Raw genomic sequence first — 24,647 nt, forward strand, 5'->3', positions numbered from 1 at the left:
ACAGCAAGCCGCCAAAGTTAAGGCCCGGTCGTCCAATTACATCATCGTCAGTAGTGTCTTGTACAAATGTGGTTTTTCATGCCCGTATCTGCGATGCCTCAGTCCAGCTTAAGCAACCTATGTGATGCGAGAAATCCATAAGGGTATCTGCAGTAATCATTCAGGCGGCCAGTCCCTAGCCCACAAAATACTTCGCATTGGTTATTTTTGGCCTACCCTCAACCAAGATGCGACCGACTTCGTACTCAAATGTGATAAATGTCAACGCTTCGCCAACATCTCCCATGCTCCTCCTACAGAGTTGATCACACTTTGCAGTCCTTATCCGTTCGCTAAATAGGAGATCGACTTAGTTGGTCCACTTCCCACCGGCTGAGGCCAAACCAAGTTCGCGATTGTCGCCATTGATTACTTCACCAAGTGGATAGAGGCAGAACCCCTTGCCACCATTACCCAACAGAACACAACCAAATTCATTTGACAGTCGATCGTATGCAGGTTTGGCATCCCTCAAGCCATCGTCTTCGACAACAACAAACAATTCGACAACGCTAAGTACAGGAAGTTCTGTGTAGACCTCCAGATCCAACCATGTTTCTCCTCCCCAGGTCATCCCCAAGCCAATGGCCAAGTCGAGGTCACCAACCGTTCTCTTCTGAAGATCATCAAAACTAAGCTAGAAGCTGTTAAAGGACTTTGGGCTGAGGAATTACCGAATGTACTCTGGGCTTACCGTACTACCGCTCGGACTCCCACTGGGGAGACCCCCTTTCGCTTAACATACGGCGCTGAGGCGGTCATCTCAGTGGAAGTCGGTCTGCCTACCCCAAAGGTTTTACACCCGAACCCAAAACTGGCCGAAGAGCTCCGTCGGGCTGACCTTGACCTAATCGAAAAGCTCAGAGAAACCACTGCTGTTAGACTGGCCTCTTACCAACAGAAAATGAGAACACACTACAACCGCAAAATCTGACCAAGGGAGTTCACCGTTGGGGACCTTGTCTTACGTGAAGCAACCCTCGTCACCAAGAATCCGATTGAGGGCAAGCTAGCAGCCAAGTGGGAAGGACCTTACGTTGTTAAAGCCAAACCTCGCCCAGGCATTTACCGACTTCAGGACATGGAAGGTCGAGACCTCCCCCATCCTTGGAATGCTGAGCATTTGAAGCGCTATTTTCAATAAAACTTGTATTTTGTATTGTCCAATTGATGTATGTTCTTTCTGACAATCTGCACACCTGAATGTTCTCATTTTCTCCGCATATGGTGTAAATTTATGATCCAATAGGCTACACTTTAATGACAACAAGCTTATATCTCAAATATCTGCATGATCTTTCAAATAACACTTTGATTGCAGCCTCAGCCAGACTGAGCATCAAAGCCTTGGCCAGATCGAGCATGTAAAGCCTCAGCCAAACTGAGCATAAAAGCCTCTGCCAGACCGAGCATGCAAAGCCTCAGCCAGACTGAGCATGACGAGCCTCGGCCAGACCGAGTGTGCAAAGCCTCAGCCAGACTGAGCATAAAAGCTTCGGCCAGACTGAGCATGCAAAGGCTCAGCAAGGCTGAGCATGACGAGCCTCGGCCAGACCGAGCGTGCAAAGCCTCAGCCAGACTGAGTATAAAAGCCTTGGCCAAACCGAGCATGCAAAGCCTCAGCAAGACTGAGCATAACGAGCCTCGGCCAGACCGAGCATGCAACGCCTCAGCTAGACCGAGCATGCAAAGCCTCAGCCGGACTACGCGCGACAAACCTTCACCAGACCGAGCATGACAAGCCCAGCCAGCTTGAGTTACTTCAGGTCTCAGCCAAACTGAGCATGAAAAGCTCAACCAAACTAGACTACTCAAAGCTCCTGAATTACTTGAAGAATCAATTAACCGAAACCGCGCGCGCGCTCGGTCAAGGTCATTCACGCAAACGTCACGCTTGTGGCATTGGTAGCCACACTTGGTCAAAATCCCAGGTCCATGTTGTTACAACACTCTTTACTTAGTCAAATTCCTTAGTCAAATTCCAAACTACCTTTTTATTTACCAACACTCTTACAACATGATTTACAACTCCATTTTGTGGGTAATTTGACACTTTACATCTTTGACGCTTTTACAAGTCTCCTTTACAAGTCAGATTGTTTTCTCACTCATCAACTTTTGCAAGTCACCCTCATCCACTTCAGACTCACCAAAATAAAGACAACAGTGTGGCAAACACAAATTTATAATTTTATTACATTTTCAACCTCACTCTGCGTGGAGTTTTCATTACAATTTCAACTTCACTTTGCATTGAGTTTTTCTTAACTTTACTCTGCATTCAGTTCTTCTTACATTTCAACCTTGGCTTTGCGTTGAGTTTCCCTTACATAAGCCTTTTACAAGTCGTCATTCTCATTCATTTCAGATGCACAAGCAAAAATAATGGACTGAAAACACAACTCAAATTTGATTTATTCACAAAATGTGTACATACGTTCTTTACAGCAATCCACTCTTCCTCACTTGAAACGAGGTCTTCTTCTTCAACGCCCTCATCCAAGGAGGTCTGGGCCACATCATCTTCATCAATCCGTACACCACTCAGGTCCAAGTATGGGAATAGTTCTTCTGCCTTCCGCTTGAACATCTTCCAGCCACTGTCCCAGAACTCAGCCATTTCATGTTTGTAGAAGTCCAACCGCTGGAAGCTCTCAATAACTTCTGCTTCAGTCCTGCCCCCAGCGGTCATTCTTGACGGGCCCGCCCCCCCAGACACCTCCCTTGCCAAGTTGCTGGCGACCGCGGCATCGACCGCCATCTGAAATTCAGCAGACCCCTTGAATTGCTCCACTGTTGCGATATATAGATCGGGGTATGCTGCTATTTCAGAGGCGGCCTTGGTTTTTTTCATCCTCTAGCTCTTTCTACAACCTTGCCTTCTCCTTCACTGCCCTCGCACGCTCGTCCTCCAGCTCCTTCTGCAGCCTAGCAATCTTCACGTCTGCTTCATCCTTCTCTTTGATCTGCTAGGTGCGTAGTTCTTCATTGTTGATCATCGTCTCTTCAAACCGCTCAGTGGCTACCGTGCAGGCATTTTGGGCATTCCCCAGCTTTTTCTGCTCGCCAGCCAGCTGGAACTCAAGCGGCACTACCTTACAGCGTTCGTCCTCTAGCTCCAACCTGACCGCCAGCAACTCAACATAGGCACGGTTGGCAACATTGCCCTGTACGATCGCCAATACTTCCATCTTTTTTGCCTTCTCAGCCTCCTGCTAACCCCTGGCACATGCGCTTCGCGCAGCCTTCTTCCAGCTTGCACTCTCCTTCTTGAAACTTGCAAGCTAGGCCTTAGCCTCCTTCGATTTGACCTTCGCAGCCGCTGCCTTTCTCAGCAGAGCCCCTGCTAGGGTGGTTGCCTCCATTTGAGCAGAGCACAACCCCCTTAGCAACTCAACCTCATTAAACCTGGCTGCAGAGCGCACGGCTCCTTCGTCCACCACCCCCAAAAGAAGATCTACAGCCATCCTGGCTGGGCTTCCTTCTCCCTTCAATTGCCCAGAAACTGCTGGAGCAAGGTAGATGGCATACTTTGGCCTCACCCCCCTCCTTGGGGCGTAGGACCCCCCTGGGGTTGTTCCCCCCCCCTTGTCTCAGTGCCAGTTTCCCCACCTTCTACTTGAATTTCGGGGGCGACCTCTGCGACCTTCGAGGCGATCCCCACTACTAATAGAACGACCGCCATGACCTCTAAGGCGACCTCCACTATTTCTGGGGCAATCACCTTTCCTGGGGTCTGCCCCAACCCCTCCTCCTCTACCTCCTTGGCCATGGGGGTCTCCTTTGCCGTCACCTCCCTCATCTTCTTCAAGGCAGGTTCCTCCTCACCTTTCTTTTCTTCTTCCCCACACCCTCCATCTCCTTGTTGGCCCTCTGCTTCAAAGGATCAATTGGGGGCGGTCGTGGCTCAGATTCACCCAAGTCTTTTTCCCCCAGCGATTTGGGATGCGGTTGGATCCTCTCCTTCGCGATCGGCTTCGGCGGCCGGTCTGCCTACGACTCATTGAATTTGCTGGCCTTGGCGAGAATGGACCTATCCTCTACCTCCTGCGCCTTTCTTTTCGCCTCTAATTCCGCCGGTTCCAAGTCCCTACCGGTCGACTGAGGGCCCAACCCCGCAGCAAACAAGGCCGAAGGTTGAATGAGTTCGTCCCACCTGACTCCCTCCTTCTCCCTCCATGCCTTTACCTTCCTTGCTCTCTCCTCTGCTACTGCCCCCAGTTTTGGCTCCACAGATTTGGTGGGCACTCTCCACACCGTACGCACCCCAACAGCTCCATTCGCGGAAACGTAGAACCACTGCGGCCTCCATCCCTTAATTGATGACGGCAGGCCCGTCATCAGACCCCTCCCTGCCGCCACCTACAACGTCACCCAGGTCTCTTGCTGTCCTGAGGCCTTATAACATGTGAAAAATTCGTCCACCGTCATAGTCGCCCCTTCGTTCGCCTTCGGCCATGCAATCGCATAGGCCAATACAATCTTCCACGCGATGGGCATAAGTTGACCCGGCGCTACCTCCAACCGGTTTAGGACATCTACCACCATTTGCGGGAGTGGCAGCCTCAGTCCTCCCTTCAATGCCTCCTCGTAAAGGGTAAACTCCCCCGGCCGGGCGTCGGACGGCCTCTCCGTTGACGTCGGCAACAGTAGCTCTATTTCGGTAGGAATCTGGTATTTTTCGCACCTACCCTCCAATTATGCCGCAGTCACTGTTGATTTGTCAGCCTTCATATGCCAGTGATCTAGTTCTGCCTGGCTGATTGGCTTCGGAACCACTATCATGGTGGAAGAATGAGATTGTACCGCCGGCTCCCCCACCCTCCCCACTTGCCTCTCCGCCCTGTATTGCTTCGCCAACTCCACCGCGTCGTCATCCCCAAGTGGATCAACCCTAGCAGTTCTAGTTTCTTCTTAGGCCATTTCTGTGGTGTGTCTACGAATAGCTTCGGATGCAGGCGCAAGAAAGTTCAGAAAGTGCTGCAGAGGTGTATCGTTGGCAAGGAAAGAGTTTACACTTGGAATGTTTTGGCTTTTTGCAAAAAGGTAGGTAAAACGAATAACACCAAAGGCCCAAGGCTTGCCCGTATTCCAAGGATCACAATTAATTTTCGCCAGTTTGAAACTTTTCAAATGTCCACCCAAACTGTCTTTTCAACACCCATTATGACATATCGTTTCATTTCTAGCCCAATGCCTAACCTCCCCCACCGCGAGATGCTACCACGTGTTCGACCATGATTCACTGCCCCCTCCCCTTACCCTGTCTTTTCCACTTCGAGTCACCATGTGACACGCCGCCTCTTGAGCCCCGCCCCCTCCACGGTCGGCCATTCTTTATGGTCGGTCATCCTTTACGGTCGGCCCTCCTCATGGTCGGCCCCTCCACTCGGCCACCCTTCACAGTCGGCCCTTCTCATGGTTGGCCCCTCCACTCGGCCACCCTTCACGATCGGCCCTCCTCATGATCGGCCCCTCCACTCGGCTACCTTACACGGTCGCCCCTCCTCACGGTCGATTCATTCCCTTGGTCATCCCTATCAGTCGGCCTCCATCCTGCCGATCTCCAACAACCCACATCTTCTTCATTAGTATTCCCTTCATTGGACGAAAGCTGCACTCGGGAATAGGGGACTACTGACGTGGTTAGGCCCATAAAGACCATAGCCCACTACGAACAACCCAAGCCCATCACTTAGAGCCCAATACACAACCCAATTGATGAGATCTAGAACAGCTGGAAACCAACATGACACGAAGGACCAATAATACCCAGGCACGCGGCAGGCAAAGGGCAAGCCATATCAGCAGACAAAGATCTGCAAAGTTATTGCCACTGCACATCGCCATTAATACAGTCCCTCACAGCATTTATTACGACAATACCTCTCTGTCGAAATAGCACGCCCTCACCCCGAACAAGGTAAGCTACAGCATAGACTTTTGGCCAAGGTGACAGGTCGGAAGGGACAACGAAATGATGACCAAAGGATATAAGCAGACGTTGAAGACAAAAAGAAGGTTAAGCTTTCTATCTCTAATTCATATCTCTACATTCCACTTCTCCCTCTCTCTAACTTGCTCGTCGGAGGGTTCGCTGAGGGACACCCCGTTCCCCGTTGAACTCTTGTGCAGGTTCTCAAGTGGGTTTGACCACTCAGATATTGGCTCGAGAAGCGTGGATCAATCCGACCCGTTCTACCAGGAACCCGTTGTATCCTACTGTAACATCATGGCTAAAATAGCAAAAAAAGCCCACAACCTATCTTCCCAAACGGAGCCTTAAGTGTGTTTGGTCTTAATTTTTTCAAAATTAATTTTTTATTTTTTATTTTTTTTTTCTAGTGAATATTTTAAAAAATTTCAATAATTCTTTTACTTTATTAGATGCATCTTACTTAGATGTATTTAGAAAGTAAAAATATTTTTAAAAAATTAATAAATATACAAAAATGTACTAAATTTTTGTATTTTTGTTACTTAGTAAATTTTTTTCACAAATATTATAATTTTTATGGGCAAATTACAAACACTCCCTCGAGGTTTGGTAAAAATACAGATTCTTCCCTGAGGTTTGAGAAATTACAAATTGCCCCATGAGGGTCAAATTTTCATAACAAATTAGAAAAAATTAAGAGGGAATCTGTATGAAAATAAAAATTTCAGGGGGCAATTTGTTATGAAAATATAAACCTCAGGGGGCGGGATGTAATTTCTCAAACCTCAGGGGATAATCTGTATTTTCACCAAATCTCAAGGGAGTGCTTGTAATTTGTCCTAATTTTTAAGTATATTTATGTTAAATATATCTAAAAATAAAAAAAATAAAAAAAATCTGAAAAATAAAAAAAATTAATTTTTTAGAAAGTGAACCCTAAACAAACAAGTTAACAGTAATTTTCAAAATTTGTTATTGTTATTATTTTTTTATACTTAAAACAAGAATTAGGCCAAGTTTGGGAAGACTAAATAAGTGCACTTTTTGTCTTTTTAGACTAAAAAATTGAGATTGAAAATATGGATGTTTGGGTTAACTTTTTGACTTTTTATGGAAAAATGTGTAACAAAAAATTGTAAAAATTGGTTTGTAGAGGAAAATTTGAATTGGGAGTTGTGCAGCCGTAATTGTTGACTTTTGGTGAATAGTGTTAACTTTTTAACTTTTTGAGTAACTTTTTGACTTTTTGGCTTATTTGGGACTTCCCAAACTTAGCCTTAATTCCCTCCTCACTCCGTTTTTCCGGGAAAATCTGCCAAAAACCGAAGAAACAAAGAAATATCCCGAGTGAGAGAGGGAGGGAGAGAGAGAGAGAGAGAGAGCAGAGACCATGAACGTAGAAGAAGAAGTTGAGCGACTCAAAGAAGAAATCAAACGACTTGGCAAGGCCCAAGACGATGGCTCTTACAAGGTACCTCCTACATTTACCCCATCCCATTTTTTTTTTTTTTATATATAATCAAAATCAATCTATATCTATGTATATACCAATATACGTGATTCGCTTTCTTTCGATCCAATAATTTGTGCGCTTGATTTTCCTTGTTAATTGCTCACAAATCGATTAGATTCCGACTCTAAGAATTAATGTATATGGGCTCCACAATATATATATATATATATATATATAGATAGAGATAATAGATCTAGTTTGTTTAGGGGATTTCAATGGCGGATCTATGATAATTATGTGATTTCATGTGCTATAATTAACTGGGTTCTGTTGATTTATGCATTTCCGGTTATTTCATCTACACACAAAAAGATTTTTTTTATTATTATTTTATATTTTATATGTTGGTTAACTCTGTTATAGATGTGTTTTTGACTCGATTCACATTACAAAATGCTTAATTGACAATATTTTGAAAATGAGAAATTCATTTTATGTTCTTAGATCTAGTGGGTTTTAGGTTCATTGATCATATTATCCATCTTTTTTTAAAAAAATAAAAAAGACTACAAGGTTTACTCTGTTATAATTGTGTTTTCGACTCGATTCACAATACTAAATGCTTAATTGACAATATTTTGAAAATGAGAAATTCATCTTAGGTTCTTAGATCTAGTGGGTATTAGGTTCATTTGATCTTATTATCCATCTTTTTTTTTAAAAAAAAAGACTACAATTTTAGCACTTCATTTGACATGATGATACAATTAATTAAGGATAGCTGAGAAAAGGTAAGATTTTTATTAACATTGATTTGCTAACAATGGCAGTAATTGATATGGACATTGTTAAAACTATTTTATTTTTTTTTTTAATTTGTTGTTCTTAGTACAGGGTACATGTGGTTGGAAGCTGTTCTTTCATCAGTAAGGGTGAAGAGTTCGATCTTTATCTGATCCAAGTATTTTGACCATGCTTTCCATTACTAATATGCCCTCTTTAAGTTTCGGCGATTCAACAAATTGTGTTCTTACATTGATCTCTCTCGTCTTTGTGATTGCTTTGTTTGATTCATTAGATTAAGGAATTTTGCGGACATTCTGGCAACATTATCATCTTTTATATTAGTCAAGACTTCACAGTCTTTTTGGTGGCAAAATCTTCCCAGGAGACCACCCTGGGTATTTGAAATGAAGAGTATACATAATACATGTATAATGTTGCTTGCTACAGTGTAAATAAGTATTTTTTTTTTTGGGAAGCTTCTACTTACACTCATGAGGTAAAATAACTTAAATTAGTTGAAAAAACTAGGTATGGTGAAGTTGTAGGATGGGTGGTCTTAAATTAAATTCTGTTTATAGATTATAAGCTTTCAACTTAGAATAAATTGCAATAAACAGATCCATACAGTGCAGCTGGTTAAAGTGGCCAGGTGGATGGATGATCTAAACGTGGTGCTGCTTTGTTGACAAAGGGTTGAAGAAACTCAATACATGTTACTTAATTGTTCACGATGTAGATTCCTGAATTGAGTGCATTTTGGAGATGCTGTTACTTCTAATTAAGTCTTTCTGGGTAAGGCATAAGCATATGAAAAATCACCAAGAATGTCGGGAAAAAATGTCTATTGTTGTTTGGAGTCTCTGTTGGAATGAAGAAGAAGAGATCCAGCTAAGGGTAGACAAAAAATTCAGATGAACTCCATCTATTGTAACCTTTTGTTCTAGAATTTTCCATTTCTGTGAACTGTGAAGCCATTTTTGTCTGGCTTCTAGGTTTTCATAGTCTGTTTTACTCCCAGAAATGTGTATTTTTCTAGTTTTTGCTATAGAAATTTGTAATTTTCTGCTTTCAACATTAAGACTCGAATATCAAACTCACTCAAATTTTCTGTTAAATGAAAGTTTTGTTTAATACCCTGCAGGTCACATTTGGCGTGCTATTTAATGATGACAGGTGTGCCAACATATTTGAAGCATTAGTGGGGACACTGAGGGCTGCAAAGAAACGGAAAATCGTGGCATATGAGGGTGAGCTACTGCTACAAGGAGTCCATGACAATGTAGAAATTATCCTCAAACCTGTGCCACCACAAGCATCTGATGCTATCGGAAAGACTTAAGGGATTGTGCAATTGCTTTCATCGAATGTTGTTCTAAGATAAATCACATAGGGTTTCATGCATAATTATGTGATTTGAATGACTATATAATCTACATTTCAGTTCAGTCACGGGCGTTTGGCCTCGCTTTAAGCCATAGAGTCCGAGACATGGTGAAGTGAGATGGGAGTCAAAAAAGCACCTGGTTGTCAGGCATGTTGTCAGGCCTATTATGGTTTTACTTTCAATAATTTTCACTGTGGAATTTGGTCAAGTTAAAATGTCTTTTGTAACATATTTTAGGTTGTTTGATTTCAGAAACATTTGAATCCTTTTAAGTTTTCCTTTGTGCAAGGGACTCCTATATTGGTTGATTTGGTTTTTGATAAATTTATTTTGTGTTTGGATTTTGGAATTGTAGAGTAAAAAGAAGAATGGGAAGAGATAATAGAGTGAAAGTGATTTTATCTACAAAATAAACGGTTTAAATCACCAAAATAGATTTCGTAATGAATCCACCAAGCCCAACAACACTCCCCAGGAGTAGGATGTTGATGTCTATCTGAAGAGAATCCATTTCCTTGGGTACTATTTAGTCCTGCAAAGAAGTGTAAATCTGGTCCGAAACATCAATCTAGGGCTCCGTTTGTTTTCAGAGATAAAATGGAGAGGATTCATAATGAGAGAATTGCTAGTGAGGAGATTGATAGTGAGGGGATTAATAATGAAGAAATGTTAAATTATTTTATATAAAATAATAAAACAAATAAAAAAATATAAAAAATTAAACATTATATTTAAAAAAAAATTTGATATATAAAAAATAAAAAAATTTCTAATCTCTTCACTATTTTTCTAATACCATCTCTATCTCTTCCTTACCAATCTCCTTTCCTCCTCCTTACTAATACTAAGGGATTACTAATCCTCTCTCTATCTCACAAAACAAACATCACATTATCAATCCCCTTCTCACTACCAAACCCAATTCCCTCCCTATAATCCCAAACAAACGGGCCCAGGAGTGTTCTGGTGGGATTACTGTTTTCTTTTGATGCATGAAACTTTCCACTAAGCTCTAAATTAAAAACACCGCTAAGATGTATAAAGAAAACATTTGGTCATTGATCAGACTGGTATAAAACACCCAATTTTAGTGTACAGAGTTGAGATTTCCAGAAAAAAAAAAAAAAAAAAAACCTATTAGGAAGGGTAATTATTCTAGCAGTTTTGTTCACATTACAGATGGGATGGGGGGGGGGGGGGGGGGGGGGGGATCTAGTCATGATGCTCCGGAAAGAATGAATGCTTGGAGGAGGCTCTGAGCTGCCTGGGTTTCATCAGGGGTCCCAGATATAACGACTTTCCTGTCAGTGGCTCCAGGATGAGGTTCATGCACTATGACCTTTGCCCCCGATATCTGAATCATACAATCCATAGGATAAAATTTAAGGTGAATTTATGATCAGATAAATTACAAAGTAACTAGAAATCAACATCACCAATAGATTTTTTACATGGGAAAAAGAAGAGCTTGGCAAAATATACACATCAAAAAGGGGGGAAAGCAGTAAATAAAAGAAGAAAACAATGGTCTAGAATGCTTCAGAAAATGGCTGAAAAGCAGCCCATAGACAATTTTCCTAGTTTGTGAGCCTGTATTATAAGCACTTTCGGCATTCCCCTTGAACTTGAAGCTCTTTTTACTTTGGTTCTCAAGTGGTATGCTTTACAATTTGGCTTCTTACTACAATTTGGGTATTTTTATTTTATTTTCCAAACTAAGTGAAAACATAAATAGTAAACATGTTTTCTTGAAAGCATGTTTTGTAACCACGCTTTCTATTTTCTTATTTTATTCAAACTTTGACAAAAACGTAATTGCTAATAACATTTTAAGCAATCACCGCTTGTTCTACACTTCGATTTTTAACAGCCTTCTACTCTAAATCTAACTTCAAAACAAGTTTAGTAAGTAAGCTTTTACGTAATTCGGGAAATAAGTAGAACAGTTACAGCATTTTCAATTGGTTTACATGTAGAATTAATCTTGGTCATTGTAGCCTTACATGAAAAGATGCGGGCAATACCTGTCTAAGACGAGCCAGATTACTACCATTCTCCCCATAAATGGAGCCAATAACATTTTCAGGAACTACAATTTCCACCGTTGTGTTTGTCACCATAACAGATCTTCTTCCACTGCAAAAACCAGGGGGGGAAAAAAAGGGAACAAAAAAGAATGACTAGCTGAGAAATTCAAGTAAGCAGTTGTTTTCAATTCTAAAAATCTTTTTGTCCTTTTTCCAAAACCACTACACAATTGCCATGTAGATAGGCATGGGATTAAGCGGATGATGGGCAATGAGAGCAACAACTTGGGTACTCGATGATTTGCATATAAGGCTACAACAAGATTTATGAATCACTTAAACAAATGTGTGAAATTTTGGGTCCAACTTGTGCAATACTACATAGCTTAAGAAAGTAAGTTCTATTTAAAAACCAACTCAGAAACTCAAAAATAATTCAACTATCAAGCCTATAGCAAACTCGGGGTTGAAACCTATAGCAAATTCATTAGGAGTTTGCTAGTAAAAGGACAAAACCACAATTCTGCCTACTGATTCTCATTACTCACTGTTAATTACATTGAGGTCATGACCATTAATGGGAAAGATACCAGGATTTAAAACCATGATCACAGTTTCTTTGTAATCCCACTAGTATACAATATAATCTCCACCAACGTAAAAAACTAAATCTAAATAGCACTCCATAATAGCAAAAATAAATGCCGAGGAGTTTCCAAATGAAACAGACATGACATGAATGCAAACCAACATGACACGTTACCCTTCGTAGAAGTATCCATGCTTCTTAGCTTGTGAGACATGGCAGATTCCCAGCGGTAAATGATTTGCCACAAGGGATAATGCATACCACATGGAACTCCTTTTCATTTTATTTATTTAATTTTTTTGCAAGTAAAGATCACATGCCAAAAGGGGGCATACATGGTACACTGCTAGTGCCATATAGTCATCTTGGCATATGAAAGCTTACTCAATATTGTCTCCTATCTTTTTACCCGTCGTTTAAAACAAAATGGCTGAGAATTCATCATCCTCATCTTTGTAGAAGACATAAATCATCCTTGGAACATAATTATAGCGAGGTCCCATCCCATTCTCATTGGTCATGCCATGTGTTATCATAGGGTATTTAGAGAGCTGTGTGCACTACAAACCTGCCAAATTCTACGCCACCTTGAACAGAAGTCAGTCCTCTACCAACGTCCATGCTCCTCGGGTTCACCCCACCTACAGCCTGCTATTAATCCAACCATAGTAAATTAGGTAGAGCTTGAGAACCCGACAAGTGAAGATGGAAAAACAAAAGATGAAATTTTTAACCTGTGATGCCCATAAATTTGGTGATGGGGGATGATCATAATTATGGGAAAGTCCAAGATGATCCATACTCTGTGTTAAAGTAGTATGCCTATGAGAAACACCTACAGATGTATGCAAACCAAAAGAGGAAGGATCTCCTGCTCTTTCATAGGGATTCATCTCAGTTATTACAGAAGAACTGCTCCTAGTTCCAGCTCCATTTGATATTCTACCGGTAAAGAGGTTATTATCTCGCAATCTACCAGTCACATTATATAAAGCATCTTGTACACTACCCAACTCGCCAGTAATCTGTTAACCACAAAAGCCATTTCTCTTTAGAAAGAAAATAATCTCACTAAAGTCTATGATATCTACATTCTATAATGCATAAAAATTCTCAAAAGCATTTAATGAAAAATATGTAAGATACATGTCAGACAACTGCCAAATGGCTCAATATTGGCAAAAACCCTATGGAATCTGGATTTGCCAAGCTTGAATGATTTTATCAGAAAATAATGGAAACTCTACATGATGGAAACAATATGATAGAGGAAGTAGATAACGAGAACCTATAAAGCACGGATACTTCAAAAAGGGAGACAAATCTGTATTGGATACTTATCGGATACTGATACTTTTTGAATACTCGCGAATACGTATCGGATACTTCTTAATTAATTTTTATTAATTTTGGAGTATCGGATACTTAATTTTGAAGTATCGGATACTCAATGTCACATATTACTTCTAATTCTTTGTTTAATTCTTTGATAAGAGGAATATAGTTAGAGTTAAAGTAATAGAATTTATCAATTTGATGTATCCTTATTATCTCTCTCACTTCTCTCTCGCTCTCTCACATTTCTTCTCTCTGCTCTCGTTCTTTTTTTGGTATTGGCATGTAAGGATGATGTTTAATTTGCATTTGCATTTGCATTTGTATTTGCTTTTGCTTTTGCTTTTGCTTTTAGTTTTGAATGTTTTATAAATGTTTGAGCACTCTTAACTTAATAGGAATCCCTCTCTTTATTTATTAATTTGCATTAGGTTTTATTTTCATGCATGTTACATTATTAAAATTAAAAATAAAAAAAAAAAATTAACAAATGTATCCTTGCTGTATCCGTATCTTACTTTTTCAGATTTTGGCGTATCATCGTATCCCGTATTCGTGCTTCCTAGATGAGAACCAAGGGGGTTAATTTCAAGGATACACTGCTTCTTTACTTCTTCAAGCACATTTAACATCTCCACAACCCATATTCCTTTCACTACAACCACATTCCCCCTTACAGCTATTAAAGTTCCTTGCTAGAGAGTTTCTCTACCTAATGGATTTTTTTATCTATCCATCCATAACTTCCGAAATTGGTCTAACGTGATCATTCTATACAGGTGGGATGTGCATAATCACTAATTTTGTTACATGGGGCATCTTCTAAGCACCATTTATTACCAACAAATTATATTTCTTAACAAATCTATAACTTCTTCCCAATATATTTATTTAATGATCTCCCTCATGTTATCTGTAATTATCTTCTTGTCATCTAAATCAATTGCAATCTTCAAATGGGTTAAGCTTGAGCTGGTCCTGAGCATCTCCAGTGGTCATCACCAAAATGGCAATGCCAAAGCTATACTTTGGCATCCTACAGTGTCAGATTCCAATTTTAGCAATGTTGCTCCATTGATACTAATGCCATTTTGGCACAATCATTGATCTCAAATAAGAGCCATTGATCCCTTTGGTCTTAAAACTAGCCATTGATCTAACGAATTCTCTAGAAGCTTCACACAAAATATATCCAAAAAGAACATCTGATATTGTATTCCATTTATTTGTTTCTATCTCACTGAAGTCCTTCCCCTCTCTCTATCCCCTTTCTCTTATTCTCTCACTACGATCAATATCCATCTCCCTCACAATCGATGTCCATCTCTTTCTCACAACGATGATTGATTGTGAACACGACAATCAGCGATCTAGATCCCTAAATCCCCAAATCTATAATGTCCATAATCCCTAAATCCCCAATCTCGATCAATATGAAAACAGCAATCAGTGATCTAGGAAATCTGTCGCTCTCGGCGTACCTCGATGTTTCCTTCTCAATGACGATGAGCAACAACCGTCTTTCAAGTTGATTGACGTTGTCGACATGTTCTACAGAGATGCATGGCAGATATGTTTCTCTGATTTTCAATTGTTTTTTGTTTATGTTTATGTTTTATGGTTATTTGTTTATGTAGAGTTGTTTTGTGTGGTGCTAATAATTCATGAATATTGATTTTCCTTCTCTCTTTTTTTCCCCGTAGTTTTAGGTTTATGATTATGTTTTGCAGTTTGTTATTTTTGTGTGGTGCCTTGTTTTATGAAGTTGTTGTAGCCTTCGTTAAGACTCCGTTGATTTCTAGTTCACATATTTGTGATTTTCAATTGTCTTTTGTTTATGTTTATGTTTATGGTTTATGGGTAGCTGTTTATGTACTGTTGTTTTGTGCGGTGCTAATACTTCATGAATGTTGATTTTCCTCTTTTTTTTCAGTAGTTTTTGGTTTATGATGATGTTTTGCAGTTTGTTATTTTTGTGTGGTGTCTTGTTTTTATGAAGTTGCTTGTAGCCTTCTTTAAGACTGTTGACTTCCTGTTCACATATTTGTGTGGTGTCTTGAATTAGTTGCAGAGAGGGAATACAGTAATTTTTTTTACCAGGAAAGCTGAGGTGGCAGATTATAGCATTGCCAAAACTTGGCAGCCTACGCCACTGGAGAGCTAATTTTTGCTCAACTTAGCAGCTGCATTAGCTGACCATTGGAGTTGCTCATGCTCAGCTGTTTTAGATATGTGACTATAGATCAAAAGAAGGGTTAGCCTGCTAGACAATGAGGCCCTACTGCGATTGTGACAAAGGAAGTATTGTGAGCCTACATAAAATCTCACAATTGACAGAAGATTTGACCTTACACAGGTTAGATGAATCAAAGAAGACAATGGTAAGATAACCTCAACGACAATAGCAGTGCTGGTAAAACAGGAAATCCTTTTTCTGATAGATTAGAATATCTTTTTGCAAAACAGATAAGATTCTAGAAAATGTTACCCGTTTTGCATGATTATTTCCAAAAACATACAAAATTTAAGCCAAATGATGAAAAAAATCAATTATTTATATGTCATACAGATTATGCTAGATACGGGCCAAGACAACACACCTGTACCACTTCATCATTTTCTGAAGCACATTTTGGGACTTGGTCGCATCCAATAATCCATATGCCAGCACTAGTTGCCTTCCTCATCTCTGAAATAATTGCGCCTCCTTTTCCCAACAAACAACCAACTTCATTTGACGGAACTACCAGCCGTGCAGAAACAGGTTCCTTACTTGAGCCTGAATCTAGTCCCTTTTCAATGCCAGCCTCTATAGACCTATTGAAAACAAGAAGTACTGCATTTTGTGCTGGGGAGTATCGTGATTCTGGGATCTACAAAAGAACAAGCCAAAGAAAAACAAATTATTAACTCATAAGCTACACACACACACACACAAATTTACGAGAGATGAAAATTAACAGTAGCACAGCAAACCTCCATTGCAGAAATAGTAATTAATCGTTCATCACACTCAGCCACGGAAGCTCCAACATTTATAGAAGCACCTGATTCATTCTGAAGAGCCTTGACGATTGTTCCTCCCTTGCCAATTACGCCACCTACCCTATCATTGGAGCAGAGAAGCCTAAATACCACTTCATGCTGTTGCATCCTTGAGTCTAGGGTGGGAACCCTCTCATGATCTATTGACAAAGAGCGACCTCCTGACGGAAAAGGAACAGAGCTGCCTGACATAGACGGTAGCATTGAACTTCGCATAGGAGGAAGATCCATACGCAGGTCTGGTAAGGTCTCCAGGGGCATTGCCTCAAAAGATTGGCTCCCACTCATTTTTGCTCTGTCAACAGGTGGGCAATCTTGAAGGCGACGGGAGACACCAACAAGAGCTCTCTTAACAGCAAAAATATTGCCCTCAATCTGCAACAACTTTGACCAATTCTTGAGAACAAGGCTTGAAATTCATCTAAAACACAGACGGACATAAAATATTCAACAGACTTCCAAGACACAGCATGAACAATCCCTTTCTTTATTTTCCCTCTCCACAATGGTTACCAAATTGGGCCAATTTAGCAAAAAAAATTAATTAATATTTTAATCAATCTGCAAGCTTAGTAGCACAGATTGCTAATCATCCGGAATAAAACAAAAAATTTCTGCATCATTCTAGAGTAAAGCATCTGATGTCCACATTGAGAAACTGGCTAATGTATATAACATGAAGCAACAGATATGCAAAGCTTTTATGTGCAGGCATCAACTCTCCACAAATGTTCCAAAAACTAGAGTTTCATTTACTGAAGGTATTGATGCACTACTCTTTACTAACGTGTTAGTGAGTAGCATCTTCCAGCTATCTACAGTTACGTGTATCCCACCGTCAATAAAGAAATTTTGGCTCTTGTGAAAGGCCCTATAGATGTAGAGGCACTATATGGGGCTTCATCATCCATTGATACAAGGCAACACTTTATGTATGGAAATGGAGAAATGACTGGTAAAGAGGTCACCAAGTCCCTGACAGTATTGCTAGGTTTATTTTCCTGTGTAACATTCAGATTGCTTGGATCATAAGTTCGTCAACGAGGCAAATAGTTTGGCCAAAAGGGGAGTGATGCAAGGTGGCTATCAACAATTCAATCCTATTTTTTAATTGATTCAGAACCAAAAAATATGGAGAATGGTTCCAAAAGAAAAGAACTAAGATTAAAGAAGAAAAGAATTTTTAATAGAAGAACACGGGCCACAACCCTACACACAAAGCCACATTTTTTCTCAACTCAAATTCATTATTCAACTCTGACCGATTACAATGTCAAAGACTTTATTTATAGGCTAAAAGAAACCCTAATAAAAATAAGAAAACTAAAATTCTTGATGGCTAAGAACCATACTAAAAGGAAACAAATCCTACCAATTCTAATTAAAAATTATCGATCACTAAGAAATGTGCTAAAAGGGAACAAATCTTGACACTCATAAATTTTGAAAATCCTAATTAAAATATAAATTAGAATAAATAAATAAAATATTAAAGACATCAATACAATTATAATGTTTCCATGAATATCCATGAACATTCTGCATCAAGGAGTCATCCTAAAGGTTTTAAAAATGGGCCGCAACCGTTATGTAACATTGTTACATAACTGTTTCAATGGTTACCGCCACCCATTACAGCTGCTATACGATGACTGAAATTCACAGTTGTAACAGCCGCTGCCATTACGTAAAGGCCGTAACGGCCATTATAGCGCTATTACAATACCATGTTTGCCTTTACGACCGATACACTCTTGTTTTTAACAGATTTCGTATATATGCCCACTTTTTCTCATTTTACTTTTTTCAAGCTATTAAATCACAAAATAGACACATAGAACTTATGCGCAAATCTTAGATTTAACATAGTGTCCAATCTTCAAGTTCTAACATAGTGTCCAATCTTTTTTTATCATTCATTATTCTTGTTCTTCGATCAACAAACTTTCATTACTTTTTAACTTGACTCCTTGATTATTAACTTACATCTATTTGGATTTAGATTCAATTTTTTAAATAAAACTTGGATGCCATAATATGTAATTTATTGAGTTACATTAATATGTTGCTATTTTGTATTGTGAACTTGTGTTTATGAGACTATCATTTTTAACAAGGGGGAAGTAATCTATAAGTATAATTAGAAAAATAAAGAAATTAAATACACCCAAATAAAGAAAAATCTCCATACCAACTTAAGACTAGTGTTAAAATTAATACATACTAGAAGCTGTGGTGCATGCAATGCGTGCACATATCATTTTGCTTTAGAAAATAAGATTGTAAACTGTCTGATTGAATTCAATATCTAAAAATTGAAATGAATTTGGAAAAATCAAAAGCCGAGAGATTTGAAAAAAAAAAGAAAAGAATTTAAACTGCCCATGTAATTGATATAGGGGTATTTTGGGAAAACTCAATATGAGACATAAACACCATGAGAAGGCTTCACTTTATCATAGTATAGATAGATAGATATAGAAGATAGATATTGGGTCATGTTTAAAAACTAAACAAAATCCACAAAAACTATTTTGATGCCCACTAAATGTGATACTAAAATAAAAACACATGTATTGATAAGTTTTCCTGAATTTGTGCAAAGAATTAAAATATTCATAGCATCGGTTGTTGCCACCTACGATATGACCATTACACCATGCAACCTAGAGGTGGGCCAATGCCCACCGAACAACCCACCCAACCCAAACCTACTTTTTTAGGGTTTGGGATGAATATTTTAGCCCACAGGGTTGAGTGGGTTAACATTTATAGGCCCTTACATCAAACGGTTTAGTGTATAAACCGTTTGTGATTTGTGAGTTCCCACTGACTACCTTGCAACTTGCAAAATGCCCAATTGCCCATTGCCTTGTTGAAAAAATTAATATGGCCAATTGCCCACTGATTACTAAAGAAATTTTAGAACGTACTATCATGGATGATGTAGTTTTATTTTGTTTGATTTGAAATATTTTGAGCTTACAGGAGCATTGTTATATTTTAATTACTAAAGTATTGTAATATGTCTATGGATGGTTTTTCAAAGGTAACAACTCACATGCTAAACCAAATACGGTACAAAAATGTGGCCATTATAGCATTATTGGCAATCAATATTCTTAGGGTCTATAAAATTTCACAAATGGTCTAATTAAAAAACTATAAAAACCAAAACAAGAAACCAGTCTTTTTCCTTTAACACAATTTAATTGATTTTAGTAATATTTTTTTAAAATATTGTTTAATACTAATCAAGTAGATTATATTCATTGTTTGTTACCAGGTTTTTCTAACATGTGGTTATCAATGACTTTATAACAGGAGGCTGAATTAATTTTTTTGAGGACCATTACATAATTCATTAAATTTTGAAAGACCACTCTAACATAGGGTGGCCTTCTCAAAAATTTTGGAGATGCCAAATTGAGTTTGAGGAGCCCATTACATGGGGCACACAAAATTTTGAAGAATAGCACGCGTAAAAAAGTGAATTTCCTCCAATTTTGGAGGGGCCAGGGCCCCATTGGCTTTTCTTGAGCTCTAACCACTGTCTTTCTCCCACACTCCAGGATTGCAAAGTCAAGGGGAAAAAACTGCAGGCTCGGTTTCTTTTTGCTTGTGTGAGTGTGCTTTCCTTTTCTTCCTAAACGCTAGAAGAGCCATGTCATCCTTCTGACCATTTTATCTTCTACTACAATGTCCAAATAAAACTATGGTCTCTTATTATGAAAATATAAATAAATTAAATGCAATGGGTTCTCAGATTCACCACACGATTGTCTGAAAATCTTCTGAAAATAGAGAAAAACGTAGGTGCTCATATTAAGTATAACTACTAAGCTGGTTTGGATTGAGCGATTTGATGAGAAATAGAACTCTTTCATTATATGCCAACTTTATTTCTCACCAAAAAATGATGAAATTTGGTGAGATACCAAACTGATTGGAGATGTATTTTACATAAAATCAAGATTACGCATTAAAATACTAAGGCAAAAAATATTTAACACATATCCCATTTCACACACTGTTCTCTTACTCGTCTAAACATGATCGATGATAATAAGAAAACAAAATCATTTATTTTCTTTTCTCCCGCAATCATTTCTTTCTTTTCTCATTTTAAGGTCTTAAGAAGCAAAAAGATATCTTCTATAACAAATTAGCCGTCCATATAGAGTAAAGATCAGTTACATAGAATATACAGATAGATTCCAACAAACTCCGCATTTGCATACTTTACAGGGTACTAAGAGTTACTTCATTTGGGTACAAATGCAGAACAGGTTGAAGCTATTAACTGAAGCCATAACACCTTGTTATGTAGAATGAAGGTACCTTTCAAGGCAAAAAAACAATAAGAATTCGAAATACTTATTAAACAATCATTGTAATTCAAACTCAATAGTATCAAAAACAATAAGAATTCAAAATACTTATTAAACAATCATTGTAATTCAAAAACAATAAGAATTCGAAATAGTTATCAAACAATCATTGTAATTCAAACTCAATAATGTCAACAAAAAAAAAACAACCATTATTACCTCTACAATTTCGTCCTTGGGAAACGCGAACGGTGCTAACTTTTCTGAGTTCAAAACCCTAATTTTACAACCAGTGTCCTTCCTAATCTTCTCAATCACCTTCCCTCCTTTTCCAATCACTGACCCAACCTGACTACCCTCCACCACCAATCTACACGACACCACACCACCACCAGCAGGCGCCACCGAAACGCCGCCAGTCTCCGCCGCAACATCCAAAATCCTCTCAAAAACCCTAACCACCGCTTCCTGCGCCGCCGACACCTCACACACCTCATCCTCGACTCCTCCACTCTCTGCCTTCAATGAGATTTTCTTGGTAACAGAGATGGGAGCAACGACGACGATGACTCGCTCGTCGGCACCAGGAGGCGACTCCTCGACTCGAATCTTGGCACCGGTGTCGACCTGGAGTTGCTTGATGATTGAGCCGGACTTGCCGATTACGCCGCCGATTCGGGAGGAGTGGCAGAGGAGGCGGAAGAGGAAGTGGCCGGAGGGAACGGTGAGGGGAGGGAGAGACTTGGAGCGCTTGAAAGACGCGCCGCCGTTGAAGGAAGAGTTTGGGTCGAGCATTTCGGTGAGTCGATGGATTGAACGCTTTGCTGGTGGAGACAGAAACGAACCGTCCATAACCCAAATGTGATTCTCCTCTTCTCTCTCTCTCTATATAAATATATATATTCTAGAGAGAGAGAGAGAGCGTGTTTGTTTGTCTGAATAATGGAGTTACAGGTGTAGGAGAGAGATAGAGAGAGAGAGGGGTTTTGGTGGTAAAATGCACCGAGTGAAGGGGTGGGGGTTTTGTAACGCGCGTCGGAACAGTGGGGTACCAGTGTGACCGGTGGCACTGTGGCAGTGGAAATTTTTCTAAAATTTCGAGGCCGGTTTGTTACTGTAGGGTCCACTTCAGGTTCTTTTGGTCCAATCTTCTTCGAATCTCCTTCCACTCTCCTTCAAATCACCTTCCTTTCTTTTGTAATAGCATCTTTAATGCATCCTCTATATTTATTGCTCTAACTTATTTTCTAAATTCATTTCTGTTTAGAATGACTATGAGTTGATTTTTCAAATATAAAGGAAGGATGAAAAATAAAGAATACTCTCTAAAATATTATTTATTTTATATATTTTTTTATATTATAAATAATTTTTAATATATAAATTTAATTTTTATAAAATTGATATCACTAAAAAATGTGAGATCATACATTTAAAATGAGTATAATATTAAATATATTTTACAAAAAATTTAAAATTAAATATCTATTAATGAATAAAAATTACTTTTTGATGAAGAGAGGATGAAGGGTTTTGAAGATTTATGATTGAAGTTTAAATGAATAGTAACATACTCTATATTTACTTTTTGAATAAAAAAAATTATTTTCATCCTCTTGATGAGAGGATTAGGTTGGAAATGCTCTAACGCTCCTAAATTATTCATGTAATTGGTCAAAAATTAATTTATTCTCACGATGGATCTAGGATTGTTTTACAATTTTATTTATTTTTTTATATAAAATGACGCACAAAAAATAAAAGAAATAATTTTTTTTATAGTAATTTTTTGGTTAAAAAATTAATTTCTCACAATAGACCTTAGTTAAAGATAAGTATTTTTAATTCACTAAATTCTTTTTTCGTTTATTTTTAAAAATTCGCAATTTTGTTTTTTATTTCAAATTTAAAATTAAAAATAATAATAATTTTATATATTTAATTTTAATATACAAAATTTATATGTTTGAAAATTGCTTGTCAAGAGTGGGCTTGTTTGGTTTGATTTTGGGAGATGAGTTTGGGAGATAAAAAGTACCAAAAGTTGTTTGGTTTGGTTTTTTTGGAAAGATGTTTTGAAAAATTATTTTGAGAGAAAGTTTTAGAAAAAGTGATTGATTTGATGTGTATGAGAGAGAGATTTGTTTGGAAAACTTGTTTGATTTACAAGTTTTGGGAAATTTTTTTGGAAAAATTTGTTTGGTTTGAATTTTTCTGAAAACTCATTTGTAGAGAAATTTTTCCAAAAATTTTTGAGAAATTCAAACCAAACGAATCAATTTCAAATTGGAATCGTGAATAATTAACCAAGTCCTTAACGTTTTGGTTACCCCATTGATGACGTACAAAACAACAAACATATCAACATATTTGTATTATTTCTATGTACAAATAAATAAATAAAAAATCAACGTGTTTGTATTAATTGTGAGGAATGATTGGCGCTCTAACTGTGAATAAGGAATCTAAATCTTTAACGAATGAGAGAGATGATCGGTGCTCAATGAGATCTCCGGCAACTAGAGGGATGATTGATGCCCATCCAAATCTCCGACAATGGATAAGTAATTCATATTTCCGAAAAAATTATTGTGCAAGGACGATACCACCTTATATAATGTTAGGATAATGATTTGTTCCCCGAAATTCTTTCCTCCGAATCCCTTTAATGGCTAAAACAACGTCGTTTTGGTCATTTTTTTTATTTTTTTTCTTCTTCTTCTTCCATTTCGACTCTGAAACGCAAGAGGGAGAGAGAGAAAGAGAGAAGAAGAGGGGAAGAGAGAGAGAGAGAAAGAGAGAGAAGAGAGCCCAGCCCGTCGCCGTCGTCGCCCAGCCTGTCGTCGCCATCGGTCGTCTGCCCAACCCCGGTCGTCTATCCAGCCGCCCCGCCGTCGCAGCCTCTGCCCAGCCCCGCCTCCGCCTCCTTCCATTTTGATGGCCCCCTCCAGTTCCACCTCCTCCTCCTCCTCCTTCCCCTGCTTCTGAAAAAAAAAAAATCGGGGGATTAGGGGTCGCTCGATTTCGAGCGACGTAGCATGACCCATAATGTTATTGGTCAATAAAAATTACAAATGAAATTAGGTGAAAAATAACGTCTCCCATTAGTCTAACAATATTGTAATTTTTACCGCAAATTATAATTGTTCATTGAATGTGATACATTCACATGATATCAACGTCTCATTCAGTAGTTAAGATTTCAATTAAATTCACCAAAACTTTTCACTCATTTAATCCGAAAGAGAAGTGATAGCCTCTATCTTGAGGATAGAAAAGTAATGTGGGACCGATGAGGTTAAAAAAATGCTTGAAGGACTTGAGCTTAAATCAGTCCATAGAATAGAATTTGTCATAAAATCCCCCATTTAGTTTCTTAAGTAATTATTATTATTATTATTTTTTTTTTTTTGCTTTTCTTATTAGGAACTGTGTTGATAATAAAGCCAAGTCAGAAGACTTAAAATATGTAAACATAAATAATTTTACAATTCCGTTACGTAGCTCGAATGTGTGAGAGATCAATTCTTCCAAAATTTCAAAACGATGTTGTTTTGAAATTTTTTTTTTTTTTCTTATTTCCTTCTCGTTTGTCTGAAGAAGAAGAAGAGTATAAAGAAGACGAAGAGTAGAGGAGTGAGGAAGAAGAATATCTGAAATCGAACCCACTTTACTTCAACCACAAAATTGAACACAAAATTGATTCAACCACAAAATTGA

At 38.6% G+C, this 24,647-nt stretch overlaps 2 protein-coding genes across 5 annotated transcripts; one reads left to right on the forward strand and one right to left on the reverse strand.

Moving 5' to 3' along the window:
* The first annotated feature begins 7,254 nt into the window (after window positions 1-7,254).
* On the forward strand, window positions 7,255-9,924 carry LOC114293241 (costars family protein). Of its 3 annotated transcripts, none has more exons than XM_028237280.2 (3): window positions 7,255-7,448; window positions 8,325-8,391; window positions 9,358-9,924. In XM_028237280.2, the coding sequence occupies exons 1-3, from the start codon at window positions 7,435-7,437 to the stop codon at window positions 9,553-9,555; spliced, it is 279 nt and encodes a 92-aa protein (XP_028093081.2). In that variant the 5' UTR covers window positions 7,255-7,434; the 3' UTR covers window positions 9,556-9,924. The 3 variants fall into 3 exon arrangements, with proteins under 3 accessions (XP_028093081.2, XP_028093080.2, XP_028093079.2); XM_028237278.2 differs by having other exon boundaries at window positions 7,262-7,448; window positions 8,320-8,391; XM_028237279.2 differs by lacking the exon at window positions 8,325-8,391 and having other exon boundaries at window positions 7,258-7,448.
* Window positions 9,925-10,635: 711 nt separating this feature from the next.
* On the reverse strand, window positions 10,636-23,050 carry HEN4 (RNA-binding KH domain-containing protein). Of its 2 annotated transcripts, none has more exons than XM_028237277.2 (7): window positions 21,147-23,050; window positions 16,528-16,971; window positions 16,152-16,424; window positions 12,951-13,241; window positions 12,785-12,864; window positions 11,625-11,736; window positions 10,636-10,954 (listed from the first exon to the last, which is right to left on the reverse strand). In XM_028237277.2, the coding sequence occupies exons 1-7, from the start codon at window positions 21,777-21,779 to the stop codon at window positions 10,817-10,819; spliced, it is 1,971 nt and encodes a 656-aa protein (XP_028093078.2). In that variant the 5' UTR covers window positions 21,780-23,050; the 3' UTR covers window positions 10,636-10,816. The 2 variants fall into 2 exon arrangements, with proteins under 2 accessions (XP_028093078.2, XP_028093077.2); XM_028237276.2 differs by having other exon boundaries at window positions 12,785-12,867; window positions 21,147-22,186.
* Window positions 23,051-24,647: the final 1,597 nt, after the last annotated feature.

The sequence above is a fragment of the Camellia sinensis genome, chromosome 12 (genome assembly GCF_055761805.1).
Source record: "Camellia sinensis isolate YWXY chromosome 12, ASM5576180v1, whole genome shotgun sequence".
Taxonomy (NCBI): Eukaryota; Viridiplantae; Streptophyta; class Magnoliopsida; order Ericales; family Theaceae; genus Camellia; species Camellia sinensis.

Bases quoted from the DNA above. Each gene is read 5' to 3' on its own strand.
- LOC114293241 (XM_028237278.2), top strand. From the start codon at position 7,368: ATGAACGTAGAAGAAGAAGTTGAGCGACTCAAAGAAGAAATCAAACGA. The intron at 7,449-8,319 runs GTACCTCCTACA...TGTTGTTCTTAG, and splicing joins AAGACGATGGCTCTTACAAG to TACAGGGTACATGTGGTTGG. The intron at 8,392-9,357 runs GTATTTTGACCA...AATACCCTGCAG, and splicing joins TCGATCTTTATCTGATCCAA to GTCACATTTGGCGTGCTATT.
- HEN4 (XM_028237276.2), bottom strand. From the start codon at position 21,779: ATGGACGGTTCGTTTCTGTCTCCACCAGCAAAGCGTTCAATCCATCGA. The intron at 13,242-16,151 runs GTGTGTTGTCTT...TGTGGTTAACAG, and splicing joins AAAATGATGAAGTGGTACAG to ATTACTGGCGAGTTGGGTAG. The intron at 10,955-11,624 runs GTATTGCCCGCA...TGTATGATTCAG, and splicing joins ATCTGGCTCGTCTTAGACAG to ATATCGGGGGCAAAGGTCAT.